Below are 26,637 nucleotides of genomic sequence, written 5' to 3'. Positions count from 1 at the left end.
TCGCTGTCAATAGTATATCAACGGGAGAGGACGTAAGGGACACGAGGGAGGGCGAAGACGTTACCTTAGAATGCAGATTTTCTCCTCAAACGTCAAGGGAGACGCCGACGTACTATTGGGCGAGGAATAATAAACAAACGCACGATAATGTCGCCATTGGAAGTGTTCCTTTGGATAATAACTATAGGTGAGTTACTTCCTCTTCTCCTAAAGTATCTCCATTGGGGAATTCTGTCCTACATCCTTTAGAAACATATCTACTAAGTAGAGCTGCACGAATACGAGTGTATGGGGATGGTAACATTTGTAACTTTTACATTGATTTAGAGCATATAAATAAAAAGCCCGATAGCAATATCGTGCGATAATTGAATGAGTGAATTCTACTCTAGTATTTTTTAATCGTAAACCCCTTCTCCACCCCCTAAGAAATAAGTTTAACCTCTAGGAGATTGTATACCTATACGAGATTTAAAGAAATAGCATTATGCAATAAATAATATATTATTTACTTTGAATAGGGGATGGACTTATAGAGAGCTTGGTGTATTCTACATTTAATCTGGACCTGATAAAACAAGCGCAGTTTTGAGATTATTACGTAAACAGTTTGGAAACATTATCGAAGGAGATACTTTCCTATTTGAATGGTGACCATTCTCAAAAACCGTAGAAGATCAATCTACAGGCTTTCTCAGTATACAGCGTTAGCAAGATAAAAATGAACAGCATGGGGAAATCGGAAACTATTAAAAAGATGATTTAAAAATTCGGAAATTCCGATCAGTCAACTTCATATTTTTATATGGACCGGAAAAAAGTGCATACTGTATTGAGGAGTATTTTTTATTACGCATATATGGCACAATATGATTCGTTATTATATCGTTCATAAATTATTTTAACATTTTGTCAACGCCTACTACGCCAAACTGTTAAAAATTTAGTAACAAGCCTTTGTTCTGACTTAAATAAAAAACAATTTTTAACATTTTGGTGTAGTAGGCGTTGACAAAATGTCAAAATAATTTATTAACGATATAATAAAGAAATTCTTTATTATATCATCATATTGTGCCATATACGCGTGATAAAAAATCCTACTCAATACAGTATTAACTTCCAGTCCATATAAAAATATTGGTTGTGGTTTCAAGACGAAACCCACACTTAGTTTCATTAATTTTGAGAACACAAAAAAAGTTTCACATAAAAGTGTTAGTATTTTACCTGTACCCCCTACAAATTCAGTGAACAATGTGTTCCAAATTACTCTTTCTCGATGTTTTTCGAGGATATTTTGAAACTAAAAGAGATAGTGATGCGGTTTGCACTCTCGGAGTTACTTTTCAAAGCTGCCTAGATTGACGATGTGAATTTTGACCTATGACTTGCGCGAACGTGGCAGCAGTGCAAAAGTCCAAAAATGCAATAAAAAACTTTGCTCATTCTTCCTATTCAGTTCAAATTCTATGTATCCAAAAGTTACTCTCTGCAATCAATATAAATCAATCTAAAGTGAGCAAACCATAGACATAGGTTTCTGTCAGATTGTAGATAAATGAGCAAATTATTTTTAGCATTTCGTGAAATATGAACTTTATATTCCACGGCCTACTTCTATTTAATCCACATTTTCAAGACTGAATAACGGTTTTCCCTCTTTATCTCAAATTTTTTCTTATCAAACATACTGATAACTATGTATTTTTCTAATTAGACAAACATAAGGAATTTATTAGTGCAAGAAAATATTATGCATTCCATTTGAAGTAACAAACTTTAGTGCTGTATCTTAAACGAAAACTAAGTAGGCTATGCAAAATATTTTTAAAAAACCCTTACTAAAGGCCGTATGACACTGTACTAAATTTAGTACGAAATTTTTATGACAAAAATTTGTACAAAATTTTGTGTAGTGTCATACGCATTTTGTAAGAAAACTTTCAACAAAATTTGTGGCCAAAAATTATTTAGAACGTGTTCTAAAACCTGCATAAATTATTTAAAAAAACTGCTCAGAAAGTTGCCACGGATCATATCTGTTTATTTGTAATGACATTACGCCGTTGTTTTAAACACCTTTGCTATTAAAATGATAGAAGTTGCAGTAACTATAGCAAATTCCATAATAACTCGTTTATAGCTTTGTTAAAAAACAAAGTTTATAGGTTATGTTGCAAAGAAACCTATTAGTGAAAACCACAGACATTGAACCAAACTAGAACCACAGAATATATAGTGCTGGAAAATAAGCACAATTCCCTACATACTAATCCAAACAGTACAGGCGCAAATACAATTTTCCTCGCAAAATTTAGTTAATAGTGCCAGACAGAAGTAAATTTTTTTATTCAAAATTTTGTATGAAATTTTGATTCAAATTACCTTTAGAGACCATTTTTACTATCTTTTATTCTTTCTATTTTTTTCATATTCCCACAAATAACTAAGCTATAAAACAAAAACCGTTTATTGCATTTTTGGACTTTTGCGCTGTTGCCACGTTCACGCAAGTCAGACGTCAAAATTGACATCTTCAGACCGCATCATTATATCTTTTGGTTCTTAAAACATCTCAGAAATACATTAAAAACAGAGAGTGCCCAACAATATCCTTTTTCAGTACCTTTAGTGGGACACCCTGTATGTAGTTGTAGCTCTCTTATTTCCCGATTACATATATTGTATATATTATATTGTATAACATTAGGTTTATCCTTGACTGACTTTTTGCACTATTAAGGGGTCACACATAGTTGGCTATGCGACAAGCGATTCAGAATGAAACAGTTGTTAATTTATTATATCAACATGAGAGTTCAAAAGTATGGCAATGCTGATGAAAAAATCAAAGTAGGTTGGTTGCTATGCAAATTGAAAGTCTTCCATAACTTTTAATTCTAAACAACTTTTGTTATATCTGCTAAAAAAGACTAATTTTTAACATTCGGCAAAAAAGCACCCTGTATATTAATTGATTTGACTCATTTTTTCAATCTTTTAGTTTGAGACTAAGCGGTAGGGATCCTCAGAATATGAAGATCCAAAAAATTTGTCACGTACAGCTTATATGCACTAAATCCGTGGACACACTGTACCTTAGGCATACGGAAAATAACGGGCAAAATTTATATTAAATTTTTCAAAAGACTTTTTTTCTGCGTCCCTTCCGTATGTACGTCATATTTAGGAACACTCTGTATATACAGTTGTTTTGAACTGCATGTGAAATATCCCTTAGTAGTGCAAAAAGTCAATAAAAAATTAAACTAATGTTATACAAGATTATTTGTGATCAGGAAATAGGTACAGGGCTACTCAAAACTATAAAAATATACGGGGTGTTCCTTTAAAGATATTGAAAATGTATTTTGTTGGGCACTTCCTGTACATTGACTTCAATCAGTTACTAAAGTCCGTGCAGATAACACACTAAAACTTTTATTTGAAACCATTTTGTTCGCAAAATTAATAAAAATAAGCGGAGGTTAAAATATACAGAAAAAGGTTTTTAGACAGACTTAAGGGCTATATCATCTTGGTGATCTTAAAAGTTGTTAAAGAGTAAACCTTCTTGCGACTCCTAGAGACTCTCAAACAATACTAAATACCTTTTGGGCAAGAAATCGAAACTGAGGACGTTCAAAAACTCAAAATTCACAGTCTGAATGTCTTGGAGCGTCGATTATCAGTTCCTTCTCCATCAAGTTGTTCTCTTTTTGAGTTCAGGTTGAGATTTAAAAAATTCAAAAAAAAGTTCAGATTGTTCGAAAATCTTAAAAAATTTAATTTTTGAAATCTTTTTTAATCTATGTTGAAATATTTTCAATTTTTTTAGTGTTATATTTTTGGAAAGAGAATTTTATCTTTTTTGATTAAAATATACAGGGTGTTCCATTTAAAAAACTGAAACTACGTCTTCCTTTTTAACTGATTTCTCATTTTCTCCCGTACCTCTTAAGCGAGCGAATATTTTCAAATTTTGATTTTACAATTTTGTTTCACTGAAAAAGAGCACAAAACGTTTTAAATTCTTTTAGCACTAATAATTGGAGAGATATCCTATAAAAATGTCGAAAATAGGACACCAGGCCTATCTTTTTGCTTCTTATTTTTCTACGTTTACTAGAAATTCTCTAGAAAAATCGTTTCTTCGTTTCTTATTGGAGGTCTTCCTATACAAATCTTCCCAGAAACATCCTTTGAATCTGAGATTTTTTTAAATTTATGAGGTTTTCTAAAAATGTTCGTGGCAATATTTTCAGTTTTTATTTAAAATCTCAGAGGAAACTTGAGAGAAATATCTTTAAAAATCTTTACAGGTACTTCAAAACCAACATCTTATACCTAGATGTATTTGCTCCCGATGGTCGTGAGCTATTAAAGTCTAGGTCTTCGTCTGTCATTGTCACAGGACAAATTTGGTGCCTGCGACATAAGTCCGTTTTACGATCATTGTCAAAAATTTGAGGTATTTTTTTTTGTATTGCGACTAATGTCGTATAACGAATCAAAGGAAGGGATTGGTCTGGTTTATATTATGACTAAACGCATGGGAAATTAAATAAATGAACAGTTATGCAATCTACAAATTTGTAGGTAAATACGATTTTACGCTATTTTAATGTGATGCATTAATGAAGGAAGCAACCATTTGCTATGCATATAAAACAGGTTGAAGATATACAGACGCAAACAAACTTTTTCCCACAGATACCAAGGAACTGGATCAATTTTATGATGGATACCTTACATTTTGAACTACTTTCAGTATCTGATGTACTTATAGGTAAATTTCAAATGACACTAAGAAAAGGTTGACCACGGCAGAGTAAACTCAAATGACAGTAAATGGTTTCATTAACAATGGAAAAGAAATGAAGAATAATACAATTATAATAATGAAATTTAAAACAAAGCGTGTAATGATGCAAAATTCGCACGCCGGCCTCATTCTACTTTTAAATTAATTTCCCACGAACTCCCTTCTCACGTCAGGAAACGAGGTTTCGCCAAAATGAAAGAGAAAAAAAAACTTACTAGCAAACCAAAGTAGATATACTCGAAATATTTAATTTCGTTTAAACAAAAAGGAAAGACGAGGAAGTGTTGTTAATATTAAAAAGAAGGAGAAGAAGTTCGAGTACATTTGTTAAGAAGGGAACGAGGTTCTCCTAATAAAATGGCCGCCTTCAGTAACTGTGGGAAAACGTGAGAAAAATACAATACAACCAACTACCACCGGAAACCCATTCAAACGATAAAAATAATCAGTCTAGACGCGTCAAATTAAATTTCTTGAACCGCGGAAAATTCGAAACAAAAAAGCTCGTCGTCAATCTGTAAAGAGTAGAGCTAATTGAATCGGCGATACTTTGGGTTAAGTACGTACATCAAAAGCATTTATTTTCGCGAAATGAAAAAATAAAATAAACACGACGCATATAGCACTCCGGCAGCTGCCATCTGACTATTTTTTTTTATTTATTTACGTGTTACATTTGTATGCGAAACTGGCTACATTTCCTCGCCGACTTTGTGTACGAATAAAGATCAAAGCTTTACGGAAATTTGTTTGTTATGTTTTTTAATTAATTCAATCACTTGTATGATCCTGTTTGGATTCTTGTTCATTTTACTCCATATTTATCGATTTGGTCTCTTACATTTTCTATCTGTACATTAGATCTTTGGGATGTCTTGTATTTTTTCGAATTTATGACCTTCATCGAAAAAAAAATCAATTTTCGGAGCTAAATTAACGTATAATTTTTAAAATGGTCCAGTAGGCGCTGACTTTATTTGGATCACATCTTGTTTTTATTAGTGTTGTGACAGTTGGCATTGAAAGATGTACATGTTTCTACATGTTTATAAAGGAAAGGTTTGAATTGACGAGTGTTCAGTAGAAGTATAACACCCTGTAGATCGGTAACGAAGCGTTTGATGAAATTTTAGTCATAAAATCAGCCAAACAATTAGTCCCTTCCGCATTTACATAATAATAACACCCCGTATAGAGGAAGTTGCCAATGCGAAGGTTCGCCTCCCTTAACCACGCCTTGCCCCCCCCCCCCCCCAGAGTTTGAGAAACACTGCTATAAAAGATGTGCATGCATTTCGGAAATTTTATGATTTTTTTCTAAATATTGCGATTTCCGCGAACTGTCAGGGAATGATTTGTATTTTTTCGTAGATGTTCTGCACATTTATAGAATTATTAATTTTTATAATTTTAGAACTATAGTTTTGAGCATATTATACAGGGTGAGTTTTTTTTTCATTTTAAGCATTGGGATCTCGGAAACCATAAGGCATACAGATTCGGTTAAATGAGGAAAGAGTTGTTTTAAGAGCTTATTTAAGATATTCTTTTGTTTTTTGAAAAAATCCACAGTTCACTAGATATGAGCGAAAAACAGATTTAGTGATTGTGTTGTAAAATCGTTATTATTAGAAATAATTAGGTTTAACAAAGGTTCAAAAGGTGAATTTTGCATATACGCATATACTATACATTCTTGTTTTCAAAATAACAACTGAAAACTAAATCATAATAAATTATGAATGCAGTTGTTATATAAAAGTGAAACCGATAATTCCTATAAGTGTAAGCGATCATTAGGGGAAAATTCTAATTACTTACAATGTGTACTTAAAATATCTGTTATAGAACCTTTTTAAAAATATATCGGCTTTGTGGTTACAGACCTTTCAAAAATGTTGGATTTAATTTTAGTGGACGTTCTTAAATTGCATTAATTGTATGGGTATTGTTTTAGATAATTTCAAAATTTATGACACCCCCTCCCCTTCCGCTACGCAAACTTGAACCAATTAAAATTTTTCTTAATTTTCCAACAGAATTAATTACCATCCGGAGAAGGGCATCTACGACCTCCTAATTTCCAACGCCAGCTACGACAGGGATAACGGAAAATTTGAATGCAAAGTTAAGGCCGGAGGATCCGGAGCTAATTTACATGCCCAGAGGTACGCCCTTACCGTGTTAACTCTTCCGCAACAACCCGCCGTCGCTCCCGGAACGCATGTTACCGTAACAGAAGGTAAACGACAAGAACTGGCGTGCTCGAGCATAGGAGGCTCTCCCGATCCGCTGGTGCGATGGTACAAGGAAGGTAAATATATACTTTGATTTTGTCAACTAAAAGAAAGGAAGTCGTAATTATTAAATCCTTTGTGTGCACGGCGCTCGCGTTTTTTCCTTGCTCGGGCGACATTAAAAAGTAATTAGGGAACCTGTGGGAAAATGAAGTTGGACAATTCTTTTTGTAGATCGGAGTTAATAATTGAGGCGCGAGGTAATTGCGAATGTAAAAATACCAATCTGTATGTAAATTAATTATCAATATTTGCGTTTAGCGTCCCTTTTAGTATTTGTTTTCGATTTTTCGCGGGCATTAATCATAAATTTTCTTATTTTTCGTTGTGTGTGCAGTGTGTAAATACGTCAGGAAATGAAACGGTAATCAGATGTGGAAAAAAAGGAAGTTTATAGTCTTTTAGATGTCTTGATAGTATGCAAATGTAGGGAAATTAATGTTTTGGGGTATTTATTTTATAATTTGGGAAATTGTGGATGTAAGAAATAAAGGTTGATTATACTTTTATTTGCCAACAATCACGCTATGATTTACTTAATATTTTACCTCTTAAATTCACGATAGCGTTTTCATTGTTGTTTTAGATTGTAAATATTTCATCAGTAGCAGTTCAAAAGTAATAAATGGTTTTATTGTTGTTTTTCGCCCCTTCCATTTCCATCGTAATGAAGATCCAGACTAAATTAATTAAGAGAGATCGGCAGACAAACCCACGCATTTATTTTACATTTTCGCAAAATAGTGAATTTCATGAATTGGATATTTTCAAATTATTCAAAAGGTAAGTTTGCCTTTTATAACGTTTTCACTTACCGCCATCTGATGGAATTGGAATCGAAAAAGACACACGATGTATAAGATATGTCGCCCTTCAGTATTTTATAGGGAAAGGTATGTCTTCTCCCCCATCAGAACTTTTGAAATTGCAATTTGATTAACGAATTTCAGAAACAGTACTTCTTTCCCTCCGTTTTATTATACCCATATGGATCCCTTTAGGGCCCGTTTCATTAACTTTGCTTAATCCGAGAATGATTTGATGCAATTTGAAAAACTGAAGAAATTGGGGAATCAGAAGAATCATACAGGACTGGAAGAACTTGAAAATACATAGCAGAAGTTCCAATACGAGACTTATTTGGAAAGTAGGTTGCGTTTCGTTCTAATGCCGTCGTATAGCGCTACGGTCTTTGATGTAAACATTAAATTTGTATCTATTTCAAAACGAAGATTATTTCCTGAATACGCTTCGTACTCACTGAAGAAACCGCAGAAACACAAGAATGTGAAGAATACACAGGATCCAATAAACCCGAGTCAAAGTAGTTCTGAACTCAAAAAAAGGCGAGTCACTTTAGCGCATTTTCAATGAATTTATCAGTAAACATTACTGGGTCTGCGCATGCGCACACCTAATGTTTACAATATGCGATATGTTTGTCTTTACCTGAAGCGTCTGTGGATAAAATTTCAAAAAGATCTTTATACATTTATAAAACAACGTCCTGCATGTTACACCAGTTATAACTCAAGAACGGTTGGACCGATTTTCATGATCTTTGATTTGTTGGATTCGTCTCCGATCCGATTTTAGCAGAATAACTATTAAAATATCGCAAAATTCACGAAAAAAATATTTAAAAAAATGATTATAAAAGTAAATACGAGAATTAATGACAACAACCGCCATCTCTTAACAGAACCTTAAAAGATTTAAAATGTGCACAGTGCAATTATACAGCAAACTACTTGTATCCGGCGCAGCACCCCCACCATTCATATTCTATTAATTGCATCTATCGTCTCACCTAAAAAAGGAAGCGGGGGAAATTTATTTCTATTATTCTATTATCTATAATCTATTATTTTATTATTTATAATTAGAAGCCATGTGTCATCCCTTTATAATGTAAGTAATATACTGGGTTAAGTGGAAGAGCAGAGGCAGTGGGTTTCACTACTGTCATCTGAACTTCGCCCAATTAGTTACACGATAAATATAATTTTTTTTCTATTATAAATTTTGTTGCAAGATGTGTAACTAATAAAAGACATTATTATTATTATTACTATTATTATTAAAGTAGGGTAACGCGAATAACTTCCCACGAAGTTTATTGTTCTTATCCTTAAAAAACCATCAAAATGAACTAACTATAATTAGGTGCTAATTAAATGCCCTATCCCTGAATTAAATTTTCTTTAAAAATTATTACATGTTTTGCCAGGTTCATATGAACTCAGCAGAACACTACCTCAAAAAACCAGACAGAAGATGTTGTAATAATTAAAAAAAAAGGACTATTTCATTCGAGAATAGGGCACGTAGTTACTTCACTTTTCATTTACTTGCGCTTTAAAGGTAGTGTTCTGCTGAGTTCATATGAACCTGGCAAAACATGTAATAATTTTTAAAGAAAATGAGCATTTAATTCGGGAATAGGGCACTTAAAATTAGCACCTAATTATGTTATATGTTTGATTGTGTTCTGCTGACTTTGCTCTGCTAGGTTCATGGACATGTTAAGAAGGCGTATCTATTTAAAATGTGCACAGTGTGATTTTGCTACACGATGCAAAGATTAGAAGAAAATCGAGAGAATCATAAAAAGAAGAATATGCAGAATCGGAAAGATATTCAAAAGATACTAAACAAACATAACAACGTCCTACAAGAACTAGAGGTTTCCAGGTCCAAATGGTACAAATAGTGGACGTAAATTCATGACATCTTTGAACAAAACATTTTAAAATGTTATAAGAAATACCAAAATAATTTCACAAAATGCCAAAGAACTCAAAAAAGTTTCAGGAATCCTAGAAGATTACAAAAATGAGAAAATTCCAGAAACTTCAAAATTGTGCCAACCAAATAATTTCAAAATTTTGGTAAAAAAAAACAATGGAGGACCCAAAAAAGTAAAAAATCCAAAAAATAGGCATGGCCCTCTTACGAACGCCTTAATTCTCTTACTTTTTGAACTATCGATTTGCGGTTCGACGGAGGGGAAATGAGAGCGTGTAATTTAAAATATCAGCGACCTAAGATTCCTGAAAAAACTATCCTCAACTTTTGGGTAGGGTGTGACAGGTGCCCTCTTTTGGTCTGTTCCATTACAAAAACAAGTCGATATTTCAGCAAACAAGGCAGTTTATTGGGATCTTATCAAATTTATGCCCACTTTTTGGCCCTTAAATGCTCCCCAATATCTCTCCGTAGCAAATGACATTCCATAGTAAATCGGGTGCGTATAATTCAAAAATAACCACAGATACGTCTATGGGGCCTCCCTTAAGACTAAAAAAAATGGACATCGCGTCTGTCCGAACGCCCGCCTCGACTTTCTCAATTTTTCAGGTATCCACTTGAGGTTTTTTGCGACACTAAGAAATATTTTTTTATTTCGATGTTGCCAAAGATCCGCAAAACTTATTAAAAATGGCCACTCTAACAAAAATTCAATCGTCCAATTGAATTGCAAGATTCGGGCGTTTTAAAAATTCCCAAAGGAAGTTTCAAATCGGTATATACAGTGTGTCCCCGCATGGACTGAACAAGAGGGAAAAAATTTTTAAGTTTAACTTTACATTTTTTACATTGAATAAAATAAAATGTTTCTCTTAAGCTCTAAGGTGTCTTTTTTAACTTGATTTGCTTATCAGGTTGCCATGGAAGATACAATGATAGTCTGATTTAATCAAAAACATGCAACTTGGAAAAATTTTCGCTGTATATTTTAACATTTGTATATTGTAACATTTCTATAAAGAATTACATGTTTGCGTAAAGTTAAAATTAAAAATGTTTCCCTCTTGTTCAGTCCATCCGGGGACACACTGTATCTATAAGGGATACTGAAATAATTTAAATAATGCTCAAGCTGCACTTGAAACAGCATAACTTTTTAACGGGTTTTTGCAAATTTATTGACTGGCAGCAAGTGCGAGCCCGTAGAAGAACGCTTATAGAAAGGCAAGAAGTGAGCATGACCTGCTTTGTAACGGATCGGGGAGAATCTGCAAAGTACATGTGATTCTGGTCTCAAATTACTTGGAAGACTGTAGTTTCCAAAGCCTTTTCCAATGTCTCTCGAGTGCCTTCGGAGGCTTTTTCCAGAGCTTCAGAGCGAAGACAGTACATAATTAAGGCGGTTGCCGACTTATTCTATATCAACAATTTTTATATGCTTTTCTGCGAACTATGATTAAACATACGAGGGTTTCATTTGCAACAATTACCAAAATTGGACGATATGGAGAAAGTTGCAAAAATAGAATGGGTACTGGGCAGTGATCTCAAGGGAGAAGAGTTTCATGGAGAGCTAAATGAGGACGAGTTGCGAATTATATATCATTTTACAACAGGTAATAAATTGTATCGGTTCGATACGTGACAAATCGCACAATTATTTATGAAAACATGGCGTTGCGTATGTGGCCGAAATGGGGGATGAAGAGAAAGCGATTTTTCACTTTTCCGTCTCGCCTTGCGATTCGACGTCGAGGTTGCGAATGCGAAATGCGACAAAATTTAAATAAATATTCTTTAAGAATGTGTTCTGAATGTTTAATAAAGCATGCGAATTGCGTAATGTGTGTTAAAGTGCGTTGTTGTTATTTCTTTAAGGTTCCACATATCCTTTGGAAGCGGCATTAAAGAACGGCGGCTCACGAGATCAGTCGACGACGGCGACGCTTCTTTTAACTCCTGGAAAGGACGACGACGGTGCCATTTTCAGATGTGAGGTCTGGAACAGGGCAATGCCGGAGGGAACTAAACTTGAAACGGCCGTAACTCTTAGTGTCAACTGTAAGTTTCTTTCCGTTTATTATCCTTTTAACGTCGATGCTTTCGCCCTTTAAACCTTACGTACGTGTCTAAAAGCATTCGAAACTCTCGCGGGTTCCATACGTATACATTTTCCCCATTTTCACCACCGTAGTAATTATTTTCGCCAATTCGCCGCTCGTTTACGAGATCATCGTAAATCACAAAGTTTTTGAATATCGCCGCAACTTTCAAATAACGTCCATTAAAGGTTTTGTGCTCGTATAAAAATATGCGTAAACTTCTTATAATCAATAAGTCTCTCCCAGAAACAATTTATCGAAAAAGTCGAACAAAAACTTTATACAAATTTCGGGGCCGCATCATTTGCCGAATTGACCAAGCCGCGCGCGTATTTCGGTAGTAAATCTTTTTAAATGTATCTATAGTAAATTGGGAAATAAAAAATCCCATTCGTCCCGCTTTTCAAACACAATAAGCGTAAAACATTAACATAAACGATGCATGAATCGATCGTACATAAAGATAGGGTTATTTACCATAATTCGTCAAGCCCGATCATTTTAATTGTGATCATTAAATCCTCGACAAATCATTTGGTGTAGGTTATCGTATTTTTTAGCTATTGTCTACACTTCAAATACAGAAATATTCCACTCAGAAATACACCCTTAAGTCATCGCAAACAATAGGGGTTATTTCTTGCCGGCAGAGCGCGTCACTTATTCTTGTCGTGAAAATATATTGCTCTACATCACTTTTAAGGTAGACTATAAACAATTGTTTTTAAAATGTTCCTCTTTAGCTTTAAAAACCTTGACATTGTGCCATTGTGGCATTTCACTTTTCTCAAACGACGTTTAACTTTTGATTTAGTTCGTCATTTTCAAAGCTACTCCCAATGAATGTATATATAGAGAGGGGATGGTGTACATTTTGACTTCTTTATGAGTCGAGTCGAGCTTAAAGTCAACGATTTGTATTTCAGTCGAAATTTGGTAGTGAAAATCCGCATTTCGTATTTCTAGTTGGAACCTCAAGTTTTCTGCTTGAGTTCAGTATCAAAATTTCGAGCTTAAAGTCAACCGTTTGCATTTCATTTTTTTAGTTGAAATTCCGTGTCCCAAGCGCAAGTTTTCAGCTTAAAAGTGGATGTCAGTGTCACAATTTCAAGCCAAATGTCAACACTTTGTATTTAAGTCGAAATTTGGTACTTGAAATTCAAAATTCGTATTTTTAGTTGAAATTCCGTGTCCCAAGCGCAAGTTTTCAGCTTAAAAGTGAATGTCAGTCAGTGTCAAAATTTCAAGCTGAATGTCAACACTTTGTATTTAAGTCGAAATTTGGTACTTGAAATTCAAAATTTGTATTTTTAGTTGAAATTCCGTCTCCCAAGCGCAAGTTTTCAGCTTAAAAGTGGATGTCAGTGTCAAAATTTCAAGCTGAATGTCAACACTTTGTATTTAAGTCGAAATTTGGTACTTGAAATTCAAAATTTGTATTTTTAGTTGAAATTCCGTGTCCCAAGCGCAAGTTTTCAGCTTAAAAGTGAATGTCAGTGTCAAAATTTCAAGCTGAATGTCAACACTTTGTATTTAAGTCGAAATTTGGTACTTGAAATTCAAAATTTGTATTTTTAGTTGAAATTCCGTGTCCCAAGCGCAAGTTTTCAGCTTAAAAGTGGATGTCAGTGTCAAAATTTCAAGCTGAATGTCAACACTTTGTATTTAAGTCGAAATTTGCTACTTGAAATTCAAAATTTGTAATTTTTAGTTGAAATTCCGTGTCCCAAGCGCAAGTTTTCAGCTTAAAAGTGAATGTCAGTGTCAAAATTTCAAGCTGAATGTCAACACTTTGTATTTAAGTCGAAATTTGGTACTTGAAATTCAAAATTTGTATTTTTAGTTGAAATTCTGTGTCCCAAGCCCAATTTTTTTGTTTGAAAGTGGAGGTTATTGACGAAATTTTAAGCTTAAAGTTAACGTTATGCATTCCAGTCGAAATTTACCACTTGAAATGCAAATTTCGTGTCTCAAGCACAAGTTTTCAGCTTAAAAGTGGAGGTGAATTTCGAAATTTTGAACTTGTCATTTCAGTCGAAATTTAGTACCTACTTGGAATCCAAATTTCATATTATTGGTCGAAATTCTTTGTCTGAATAAGTTAAAAGCGGAGGTCAGTGTCTAAATTTCGAGCTCAAAGTAGGCGCCTTACTTTCACTTATTTTATAATCCCCGCGGCTCTTCTATCGTTCACTTTATTCAAAATCGCGATATGTTAAGGGCTGAAATCTAAGGGACTATCGAAAATCGGTTTGAATACGTCCAATAACGAATCTAGAAAGGATATCTTTTTTACGTCAAATAAGTGGGTACTCATACGCCTGCGGTCAGGCAACTTGCCTTACACGCAGGCCGATCATGGACTGAAAAACAAACAGAAATTCCGATTACTTCCGAAGATATGCCAGAAAAACCTAAATTTGCCGATTTTGTTTTTGTTTTTTCTTTTATTTGAGCAGATACAGAAAAGTAAAAAAACACTTTCTCATTGCCACTTCTTGAGCTCTACAAGACGAATTTCTTGGAAAATGCAAAATTTGTCCGATGGTATTTCGCACGACTAGGGCGTTGTGCGCGGGTGCGCCATCCTGTTGAAACCAACAGTGATCATGAGAAAGTGTTTTTCATTGTTCTATATCTGCTCAAATAACATCAGAAGAAAACTAAAAGCAAAATGGGCAAATCACGGTTTATCCGGCATATCTTCGGGAATAATCAGAATTTTCTGGTTTTCTTTACGGAATATAATAACTGTTTAATTGCCTAATTTAACCATTATCGTTTCCGAGACCCCCCGCATAGACTTTTCTTTATCTTAGACACAGTGTACATTATAAGAATTTTATGTTTTATTTTGTTTTTTGAAAATTTTAGAATGTTTTCAATTTCGAGCCCTGTTGAAATATAAAATTTGCCACATTTTAAGCCTATTCACTTGATGTAGAAGTAGAGCAAGTTGACTGGTCGTCCCATATACCGACTGGTCGACTATTATCAAGGGTGTCTCTCAAATGAGGATGGAAACTTTATCAAATTGAATTAAATTCCGTGTGTGTCATAGCAAATGTCTGATGAAGTTTTCGTTGTTGAGTGGAGCATCTGTCATACAAGTTTCGCTTTGGTATGTGTATAGTAGAAGGACCAGGTTTGCCGGTTCTATTCGACTCCTGAAAGGGTTTCGATTTTAAATTGTAGGACACGCATTTATAATTCATAGGCCACAATGGAAGACAAACAATATTAATTAATGTCGCAGTGGATACCGAAACGGCCGCCGTAAATACTGCAGCGAATTAAAAGAGTTTTGCGGGGGAAAAAAGGAATAAAAACGATCGCGTCAAGTTAGGGCCCGATTTATTCTAACAAAGGCGTCGCCGAAACTTATCTATCTTTCTTATACCTCGCTCCATTAATACTGCTGAATTGTCAACTAAGAAAGGGAACATTATTAATTCGACAAAAATATACTTTATACGAAAATCAATTTGATAAGGCCCCCACTTTTTCTCCTCGTCGATAGCATCCCAATCTTGTCTGGCAAAAAAGGGGCTCGTGTTCAAAAAATTGTAGCTACCAATGTTATTGGGGTTTTTGGTCCGGGCAGTTTACTGATGTTGAGTCAGTAAGAATTCAATTAAATCTACTGTAAACTGTGAAGGGTACCGATAAGAACTGCAATAAATAGAAAAGGGTAGTTTTGGGGCTACTTTTTACTGTAGATCCCTTATCATCTCTTTTGGACATACTTCATATTCGTCAGTTCAAATATTGATATCCCCCAATTATTAATTTTGCAACGACATCCTCAACCGTAGGCAATCACTCACTAACAAATCAGAGTCGAAATTCTTTATTCATGACGAGTGGGGTTGTTGGAAATAATAAATGCGCGTCATTTATAAAATAATACGACACGGTGTTATTCACAGTTCGAGAAGAACGTAATTAACAACACCAATTTGAATTTCGAGAATTAATGCGTTTGATTTCGTTTTTGGTCCCGAAATTATTTTGTAATTCGCTTACGTTCCATTCCACATTTGCGAGTATGCCTCCGTTCCCCTGCGAATTCGCATTTTGAATTTTAGCAGTAACGTCCAAATAGACTTATTTGGTTATTTTAGGGAGTAACACAAGCGACCTCTAATTAATTTTATAGCCGCCGCAATAAAGAGGGTGTATATTTGAAATTTAAACGAAGGTGACTCTGTGAGGGATTATTAAAAACAATTGCGTCGCTCTGCGGGGTGTCGGGGCGCGCTTTTAAAAAAAGAGGGAAACCATCTGGATTGTTCTCACATGCGCCGCCGGATATGGCTGTTTATCTTGTTCTGTTTACGTCTCACATGTTGAATTCCGTTCAATTACGTTTGCCTATTTTCATAAACAATACAATTTTAGATTTCCCACGCGTCGAAGTCGGCCCAGAGAACCCTTTGAGGGTGGAGCGGGACTCTTCGGCGACGCTTCAGTGCTCGGTGGACGCCAAACCGAAAGTAAACGCGGTGCAATGGACCCGAAACGGTCGGTTCATCAGCAATTCGAACAGTCACATTCTGCACCGTGTCAGCATTCAAGATGCGGGCAAGTACACCTGCAGCGCCGACAATAACCTGGGAAAAATTGGCGAGAAGGAAATCATTTTGGATGTGCTCTACGCTCCGGTGGTCACCTTGGACGCCAAGACCCAGGAAGCGGAAGAGGGCGAGGCGGTTTCGATCAGGTGTAACGTGTCGTCAAACCCCAGCCCTACCACGATCGAGTGGATCAAGGACGGAAAACCAGACTTTCGGCAGTCCGGAGATACATTGCGATTGAGCCACGTTAATGCGGAAAATTCGGGAACCTACGTCTGCAGGGCTGTTAATGTTATCACCCCGAGCTCGTTACCGATTCGGCGCAATGAGAAAATCGGCAACGCCTCAATTGCGTTACTAATCCGGCACAAACCGGGAAAGGCGAGAGTGATGCCGGACCGTCCGGTTGCAACAGAAGGATCGCCGGTTACCTTAACGTGCACGGCTACTCCACCAGGTTGGCCAGCTCCACAGTACAGATGGTTTCGGCCCGGAAACGACGGCCAGCAGACGGTCTTGGCCACGGGCACCAAGTACACAATTCCTAATGTTAACCTGAACAGCGAGGGTAACTACTACTGTCAGGCGACGAACGAACTGGGACACGGAGAGGTTGCCTCCATTAACTTGGAAGTGCACCAACCCCCGAGTTTCAAGTACAAATTGAAGCCGCTCGAAACTAAGCGGGTTGGTGACCCCAACTTTTCCGTTTCGTGCAGTGCCAAAGGCAAGCCTAAACCCGTGGTCAAATGGTTGAAGAACGACGAAGAGCTCACCGCCGATATTAACATGTACGAGGTCAAGAGCGAGATGACAGAGATTAGTAACGGCGCAGTTAATGTACAGAGTGTTCTCAAGTTTAGTGGCAAGGCCAGGCCCAATAACAACGAACTGATCCCGCAGGACCGTGGCATCTACACCTGCGCCTTTGAAAATGAGGTCCGACGAGCAGAATCGAGCATGCACCTTCGAATAGAACGTAAGTATCCCAGCAATATGTAAAGCGCACCTCTGACAACTACCGTTGCAGATGAACCCATCGTCATCCACCAATACAACAAGGTCGCGTACGACCTACACGAAACCGCCGAAGTCGTCTGCAAAATCCAAGCCTACCCCAAACCCGAATTCAAGTGGTACTACGCCCTAAACTCCTCCCCTCTGCTCTCCTCCTCCGAAGGCCACTACATCATCAACACAAGCGTCGACGACAACGACATCTACACGAGCATTCTTAAAATATCCAACATAAAACCGGCCGACTACGGCATCTACAACTGCCAGGTCATCAACAACCTGGGCAGCATCGAGGCGAAAATTCGCCTGCAGCCCAAGGGAGCCCCAGAGAAACCCACCCAGGTGGCGTCGATTTACACCGGTCCCAACTTCGTCACGCTAAATTGGGAGCCGGGATTCAACGGGGGAATTTTCAACACCAAGTACTTTGTGTCGTACAAGAAGGCGACCGGCGGCGACGATAACGCGGATAAGTCGGTGGAGGGATGCGGGACCGTGTCGCGCTCGACGGACTGGTCCGAAGTCGATTGTCAGCAGAATATTCCGTGTAATGTTACGCATCTCGATCAACATCAAATTTATAATTTTAAGGTGAGTCAGAGAAACGTCCCTTGAAATTTCCTTCGGGGTGTTTTCATTTAGCCTCTTTCGCCCTTCCCACTGATTGCGCTTTCCTCGCATTTTTCGTCACACCTTTTCCATCACGCATCCTTATAACCACGAACTGATGGACTGCTGATCAAACAGTTGCATAGAGGTAGAAATGGCCCTAGAATGGGCGCCGCCATGATGTGCACGTTTTAGTTATTTTCTAGGGGAATTTTCCTAGTGCTCTAGTTTTGAAAGGATTGCAGCCTTGGAAAATGACATGTGTCACAGTAATTTATTTAGGAAACGTGAGGTTAATGCTTGTTTATTAGTTGATTTGAATTTCGCGCCAAGTGAGTGCACATCATGGCGGCCTCCATGTAGGTGTCATTTGTTAATTCGGCATTAGCAGTCCATAAGTTCGTGCTTGAACAATCAAAGTTGAATGGCGGTCGAGTCGCCTTTGGAAGTTTGGAAGTTAAGTACGCCATGGACCAAAGGTGACTAGACAGAAACTAATTTTTAATCGCATAGTACCTCCCTAACGCTTTTTTCACTATCATTTTATATGCCCTTATTCTTCCTCCCTCGTTAACGTCTCCCTTCTTTCACACTTCTCTCCCAAACTGGCTTACATTTCGTTCACACCAATCCTTAACCTTCCCCACGTCTTCTTCCTCGAGGAATTCTTTCTGTGCTTTTCTCACGACGGTTTCCTTTATTCACTGTTTCTTCATGTCTCTCTCGGGCACGTTTCCTTCATGTCCGATTTGTCTTTTCCCACCCCTTTACGTTTCCTGTCTCTTTTACACCACCTTCACACGTATTTGACGTCTCCTTCACCTCCTTCACGCTTCCTTTCGTCTTCTTATGCAGACCTTGTTTCCTTTTCACTTTTCTAATGCCTCCTCCTTTAACGCCTCCGTGTTTTTCACACTCTCATTCTTTCACTTCTTCGACCTTTTAAATCTTTCTCTTTTCCGTACCCCTCGACCATTTAAGCATCTTTTATCTCTCTGCCTTTCACATCCGATATCATGATTTCTTCATTCGATCACCATACTCCTTTCACTTTTTCTTCGACTCATTTTTTCGCAATTGCCTCGCGCCTCGGGATTGTTCAGTTTTTGTTTCTCACTCTCTTCCTTAGCACGTTCTCCCTTTATGCCTCTTTCTTTTATGACCAATAAAACCTCATTCGTGTCTTGGCGCTTTCCTTTCGTTTTCTTCAAACGCTTTTGATCGGTGCGCGACGTTTCGGCGGCGAGGCGTTTGGGTGGACGTGACGTTTCGGCAGACCAAGCCAGGGCCGTATGTAGGCGGTGGCGAGATGGGCCCCCTCCTAGGGCGCAGCTGCCGGGGAGGCGCAAAACTTTCATTTTACATTAGTGCATTAGGAAAAAAATTCAGGTTATTAAAACAAATGTTATTCCAGATTGTTACCTAATACTGTACGTACTGTGACTGTGAATAGCTGGGTCGTTACAAAGTGATATACCTTCATCTCTGCCCTTCCCCCCTTTTGCCTCCTTATGGTAATGTAATATATACAGTGTGTCCAATATAAGAAGGAAAAGCAAACAAGTCAAATGATATTTTAAAAATTTGTAAATTCCGATCAGTTCCGAAAAAAAAACGAAATGAATCATATTCGGTTTTATTTTTTGCCGGCCCTGTTTGAAAAGATATCAAAAAACAAATAACACTTCCTCATAGGAACTTTTTAATCTGTACAATTGGCGTCTTTGAGAAACCATCAATAACGATGTATGGCACAATAAGATTTTTTATCACCTATATCATTAAAGGAACCATCAATGAATTATTTTGATATTTTGTCAACGCCTACTACAGTAAAAAAATAAAATTTAGCTCAGAAAAATGGCTGGTTACTAAATTTTTAACATTTTTGGTTTAGTAGGCGTTGACAAAATGTCAAAATGATTTGTTCTTCTAAATGACATATTGTACCATACATAACTGTATTCGTATTAAAAAATGCTACTCAATACATTATATACTCTTTTTCCGGTCCATATAAAAATATGAAGTTGATGATGGTTTGTCAAAGACGAAACGTCGCAGCGAAAATCTTGTAAAATAGTGAGCTTAAAAAGTTACTTTTGGTTTTTTTTAATATCTTCGGAACTGATCGGAATTTCCGCATTTTTAAAACATCGTTTTATTAAGCCGTAAAATGCGCAACTCTTTCTAATTTAACCGACTGTGTACTTCTTATGGTTTCCGTTGTGTCCATGATGTTCATTCTTATCTTGGACACACTGTATTTTGTAATCTTTTCTCCATGTTTTAAAGAAGTGATATTCTCGAATCAAAAAGTTTCAAACCTTGGAAAATTTTCGGCGTTTTTGTTGGGGGGTATTTAATACCCCCACGCGCAGGTGTGGGGGGTGCAAACTTGAAGTGCCGCCAAGGGCACGGTCATATCTAGTTACGGCCCTGGACGAAGCGTCACATCCTCCTGATTTCCCCTATGACGCGTTTTTTTACCACTTTGTGTCTAGGCTTGCTTGCTCTACGCTTCCTTCACGTCACCGTTTTTCACATTTCTTTTCCTTCACATATCACTTCATGATTTTCTCATAGAACCTCCTTCCATGCCCCCTTTCTTACAGAAATACTTTTTTCCTCAACTCACTTTCGCAATTCCTTCCCTCGTCTATTACCTTCAACTTTTTTCCCCTAGCTCTTCATTCTTTTCCTTTATATTCACATCTCACATTTTAGTCTTTTTTTATTCTTTTGAACAATTCTTCACATTCTTCACAACTTGTTCAATCTAATTCATTTCAATTGCAGGTAAAAGCTCTGAACATTAAACTTTCTTCATTCTTTTCCTTTATATTCACATCTCACATTTTAGTCTTTTTTTATTCTTTTGAATAATTCTTCACAACTTGTTCAATCTAATTCATTTCAATTGCAGGTAAAAGCTCTGAACATTAAAGGAAACAGTGAAGATTCTCAAGAGATAAGTATTACAACGAGAGTCGACAAAATTCCTCTACCGCTACGCGTGGCTTACGATCCTTCCTCTCACCGTCTCTCTGTGAACATTCCGGTCACTTGCCTTCCACTGATGGCAGTAGTGGAGACGATAAGCAACGAACATCTACCTTTGACCAACTGGCAGGTGGTCGACACCTTCGCCCTGCAAGTTTCTGGGTTGTCTCCCACGTACAAGGAGGCGATCTTACATCAGATGACTTCGAGAAATTACAAAGGAATGGGTCGCTCGCTTGTCGATGAGGAACCCATCGGAATCAATGATGATTTCAACACGAGAGTTCGCGTAAAATTCTGTTTGCGCACCCATAACGAACACTGTGGACTGCCTTTGGAAGCGGAATGTAAGTTCTTCAGTTTTTAATTGTTGAACAACCGAATGACCCCATTCTTACAGTAGGTTCGGCTTATATAAAAGAAGCTTCGGCCGTAACCACCTCGACCTTCATCGCAATTATCGTCTCGTGCATCGTAGGTATCCTGTTCGTAGTGGTATTGTTCATGTTCTGCCGGTGCAAACGCAACCAGTCGAAGAAATCGCAATCTAAAGATTACGAAATGGACTCGGTGCGTCCAACCATTATGGCCCAACAGAACCAAGCGCCTCCCCCCTATTACCCATCGAACGGCATGGAAAACAAGGCTCTCGAACACTCCTTGGATTTGGCATTGGCAATGGAGGATCCGAAGAATTCCGTTTACGCATCCCAAAACGGTTACGGTTACATACCGAACCCCAACATCCAAACCCATCAGGTCATCAACAATGGCGAATGTAACTAATCGTCCTCAATCTCGAACGAGTTACCCATTCATTTCATTCTAGGGGCGAACGTCGGTTACATGGACTCGAATTACTCCAACTCGAACAACGGCGGAAGCGTCAACTCCCAGGACTCCCTGTGGCAGATGAAGATGGCGGCCGCGGCGAACAACTCGGCGACTCAGCTACAAAACGCTCACTTAGATAGGCAAAATTCGTACGGTTACGATCCGATTACGCACGGGGGGTACGGCGCCGTCGACGATTACGCACCGTATCCGCATATCACCACGCAAAGTAATCACGGCGATGATTACATGAGGAGTAGTAATAATCCGTCTCGACAGGAATATTGTAACGATCCTTACGCCGCAGTTCATAAACCGAAGAAACGAGTCGATCAACATATTGGTAAGTGGCAACTCACAGGACGCTTTTCCTTCAAACACTTTTGTAGAAAAGAATTCTTCTTATCCTTGAAATTCATACAAAGAAATCTGCTAGGATATCTTCTTTAAAACCGTCCTAGAGAAATTAAATATTTTCTTAGAGATCTTAGAAATCTTGAAAGTCATTTTTTTGAATCATTCCTTTTCTTGTGGAATATTTTTTAGGCATATTAGAATCGATTTAAAGCGACTGCCAAAATTTAAAAAATATAATCTTCAAGAATAACATGGAAATGGAGTGTGTATAGTATTTTACTACAAGGAAGTAAACTCCAAAGATAGTAAAAGAATAACACATTGCTGGCAAGGTTGACGCATGTCCTGTGTACTATCATAATTGACGTAGATTAAGGAAGTTAATATCTGTGATATAAATAGCATGTAAACGCTTACAATAAACATTATCATTATCTTCGGTAACGTACCGGGTTGGAATATAAGACAGCAGGGGCGGACTGGCCCGGGGGGGGGGGGGGCGAAATTGCACCTTGGCCTTTGTTTATTGTTTTTTCATTATAATGGCCCGTTGTGAAATTTTTAATAAGTAATGTGCTGTATTTGTTTTCTTGCACTATTAATAAATTATTAACACGTTTCTGCTAATTGTGGTGTTGATTTTGTTTAGGTTTGTTTAAAAAATTTAAGAAATTCTGTTTTAATTGAAGTGGGGGTTTACAATGAATTTTATCATTTTTTTGTCGTAAGGCATGAAAAGTGATGAATACAATGATATGGCGACCGTTTTTCGCCTCGTTTGGATTGTATATATTTGTTACTTTTAATTATCAAGGCTGCAATTTAAAAAAAGAAACCTGTATGTAATTGATTTCCGAAAAGAGTACTTTTTTTTTTATATATAATGAAGCAAAAAAATGTTTTTGTGGTGCACCGCAGAGCTACTCTTTTTTTTTTCCCCCCCCGCCGCCTTCATTACTCACTATACTTAATGGCGCCGTAACCTATGCAATTTCCCTGGCCTCGCCCATGACTACAACCAATTTTCGAAAAGAAAATTCAAAGGGCTGTAACTTTGAACTAGTGGCCCAAATATTAACTGTTTTTGAAATTATGGATTCCTACAGGCCACATTCTTTAAGAATTTTTTTTTCGGGTGATCTGAGACAATTTTTTTTCGGGGCTTCAAAAAAAGGCAGTGAAAGCTTACCTTATTTATCCAATATTTTTCGACTGCACGCAAAATTTCTCGGAAATAAACACTTTTTTTTTATTAATTTTGGTGCGTAGAATGCTAAAACAATTCGTACTTTTTCCAATCGGACTTCTCAATCAAAAGTTATGTTTTTTTTTTTTTTGAACTAGACCCTTTAATTCGTATAAGTAATAATTTTTCTATATAGGACTGTAATTTTGAACATAAGTAGCCAATTTTGGAACTGTTGAATTAATGTGTATTTCTGACAGGCACATTCTTTAGATTTTTTTTCGGTCGATCTGAGCAATTTTTTTCGGGGCTCAAAAAAAGGGCAGTGTAATGAACCTTCCTTTTTTACAAAAAATCGACTGCGCACTCTATATAAATTTTTCTCGGGAAACAACTTTTTTTATTAATTTTGGTGCGTAGAATCTAAAACAATCGTACTTTTTCGATCGGAACTTTCATCATCAAAAGTTTTAATTATCAGCCTGGCAATTTAAAAAACTGTAATTGTAATTGATTTCGAAAAAGAGTACTAAATGAAGCTTCTCCCCTCCCCCCCCCCCCCCCCACCGCCTACACTAATACTGTAATGGCCCGTAACGTATGCAATTCCACCTGGCCCGTAAGTACCCAGTCCGCCCCTGTACGATAATGCCCGACCGACTTTTATCTCTTGTAAGATTTACTTGGGTTCGCATTAGGATTTCCAACCCTAACGCTACACATATTCTTAGTATCTTTGAATCTCAGAAAAGTTTTTTGGATAATTTTATTATTTTATTCAAAAAACTTTTCTCCAAAATGCGTAATTTGACTACAATCGTAATTTTTGCAGATTCCCCCTACCATGACGTAAGTGGCCTTCCAGATCCGTACCTAGAGCAGCTAGAGGACGAAAAACCGCCCCAACATATGTCTCTCAGTTACGAAGAGAGCCTCGAAAGCGGATACTCGACTCCCAACTCGCGAACGCGAAGAGTCATTCGCGAGATAATTGTGTAAGGATGTGTCGCGCTTCGGTTCTTTCGATCACTGTCCGTTCTAAATGTAAAAGTTTCCTAGTGTAGTTAATTTAAAACGTTTTTATCTTCGTGTACCTGATAAACAGTTATTTCTGATCGTACATGTTCATTTTATGCAACGAAATGTGAGTGTGTGTCTGTGTCGCGTGAAGGTATGTGGACGTTGAATATACCTATGCCATATAGCAATATAATAAACATAACTTTATAAATTGTGATGAATTTTGCAATAAGTGATTGTTGTGCTATGACGCTGCAATTTTTAATCGTAATTATTTTTCAGATTTTAAGTACCTTTTACCCACCCCCCGACTAGCTGTAACACTTCTCAGCCTCACCACTGAGAAATATTACAACTCGCAAATTGTTAAATTATTAGTAGTTAGTTGTGCCAAATTGTTATAAAAGGTACTTAAACATCTATCCTTTCCTACTCTCAGTTGATGTTTAGTTTTCGTATTTTTATACTTTATGTAAATAGAATATAAATCCTATTTTGTATAGTGTAACGTTTGCTTAAAGTGTGCAATTTTAATGTACAGATCAACATAAGCATAAGCAGTGTATACATGTTGCACAATGTTAAATGAGCCCGAGAATTTTATCAAAAAAAAAGCGATTAGGTAGCAATGATCTCAATGTATCAAGATTTTAAAATACAAATTTTATTTTATTTTTATGATGTTTTACGTGTACATTCGTTCTGTAAATAACTTAAAGACTATTAAGACTAATTTTATTCGATTTTAATTTTAATTATGTAAATATTTTTGTAATTTTTATTTTGTAAGTAAATAAATGTTTATAAACATTTTTCCAGGTCTAATCACTATCTCCAAAAAGGTGATTACCCACCTGATTTCAAACATCTGCATCTTACTCTTTTCAAAATCCACTAGTCTTACAGAAAATGTGTCTCCCTTCATGGCCACTTCCTCCTGAATACCTTTTAAATTTATCTTTTCAGCATTCCTTTGAAACTGCCCTTTTGAAAGTCTCCAAAATCTTAAAACTACAATTTTTCTCTAAAATGTTTTCAAAATATATTCGAAATTCTTCCCAATTTCTCCATCAATTCGTAAAGGCTTTCGGAAAGTATTGAAGATACTTTCATAACGGTGTTCAAGAATCTAAAATCACAAACTTATAACGCTCTTCAAGGCCCTTAAGGATTATTAAAAACCTTCGAGGATGCTTAAAAGTTCTGACCTTCTAGAGATTAATAAAAAAGGCCGTAAAACAAACCTCGTGAATCTTGGCGACCCTACCAAAGGCTCTTAAGAAATTATTTCAAAAATCGGCTACTTTTATACTTTTAAAGTTCAGCTGTTGAGATACTAAAAGCCTCATAAAGACCCTAAAGCATTTAGGCGAACTAGAAACCCCTTCGAGACCAGTAAAAACGTTTAAGGGCTCATAAGCCCAACCTCTTAAACACAATGAAGCGTAATTAAGGCATTTTAAGTACTTTTTAAAGATCGTCAAGCCAATTAAGAGCTCTTAAAGCCTCTAAAAGATTCTTCGAGTATCTGGGAGATCCTAAAATCCTAAAGATCCGTAAACGCACTTAGATATCCTTATAGTTTGTAAAGCGTTTTAACGGCTATTCGGGAATTAATAGGTTATTTTTTACACAAGACGATAAAGAGATATTTTAACTATGGCATGTATTAGGTACCTTATTTATTTTTTACTTTAGCTAAGGTTCTGAAATGGCGGTCGTTTCCATGGAAACTGTATTCCCATATGTTCTGAACTTCATTTTATATGGTACTTCGCGTCCCATTTTAAAAAAAATGACAGATGTCATTAGAATGCACAGTCATCTGTTTTGCTTTATCTACCCTTACGGTTAAAGCGATCACTTTATCTATCCTTACTGTTAAAGAGCGACTAAAAGGCTTTCAAGCACTTGCTAAAGGTTTTAAAGAAAGGCCACTTATAAGACTGATAAAAGGCTGACGGAAGGCTTACAGAACTTGTTTGAAAAACCTTTTAATAGCAATAATAGCCTTTTAGAGGCTTTTACCTACAGATTTCGAAACTTAAAGATTCTT

General features: G+C 36.7%; 1 protein-coding gene across 1 annotated transcript; it reads left to right on the top strand.

Annotated features, from left to right (window-relative positions):
* LOC116176275 (hemicentin-1) lies at window positions 1-25,259 on the top strand. The gene is made up of 9 exons (XM_031494761.1): window positions 1-187; window positions 6,868-7,142; window positions 11,755-11,937; window positions 16,380-17,534; window positions 17,586-18,163; window positions 21,108-21,531; window positions 21,585-21,962; window positions 22,014-22,361; window positions 24,394-25,259. Exons 3-9 carry the CDS (start codon window positions 11,889-11,891, stop codon window positions 24,558-24,560), a joined length of 3,099 nt encoding a protein of 1,032 aa, XP_031350621.1. The 5' UTR covers window positions 1-187; window positions 6,868-7,142; window positions 11,755-11,888; the 3' UTR covers window positions 24,561-25,259.
* The last annotated feature ends 1,378 nt before the right edge of the window (window positions 25,260-26,637 follow it).

This window comes from Photinus pyralis, unplaced genomic scaffold (assembly GCF_008802855.1).
Source record: "Photinus pyralis isolate 1611_PpyrPB1 unplaced genomic scaffold, Ppyr1.3 Ppyr1.4_LG7, whole genome shotgun sequence".
In the NCBI taxonomy this organism is placed as follows: Eukaryota; Metazoa; Arthropoda; class Insecta; order Coleoptera; family Lampyridae; genus Photinus; species Photinus pyralis.
The sequence above is the reverse complement of the archived record's forward strand: the minus strand, read 5'-3'. Positions and strand labels throughout refer to the sequence as shown.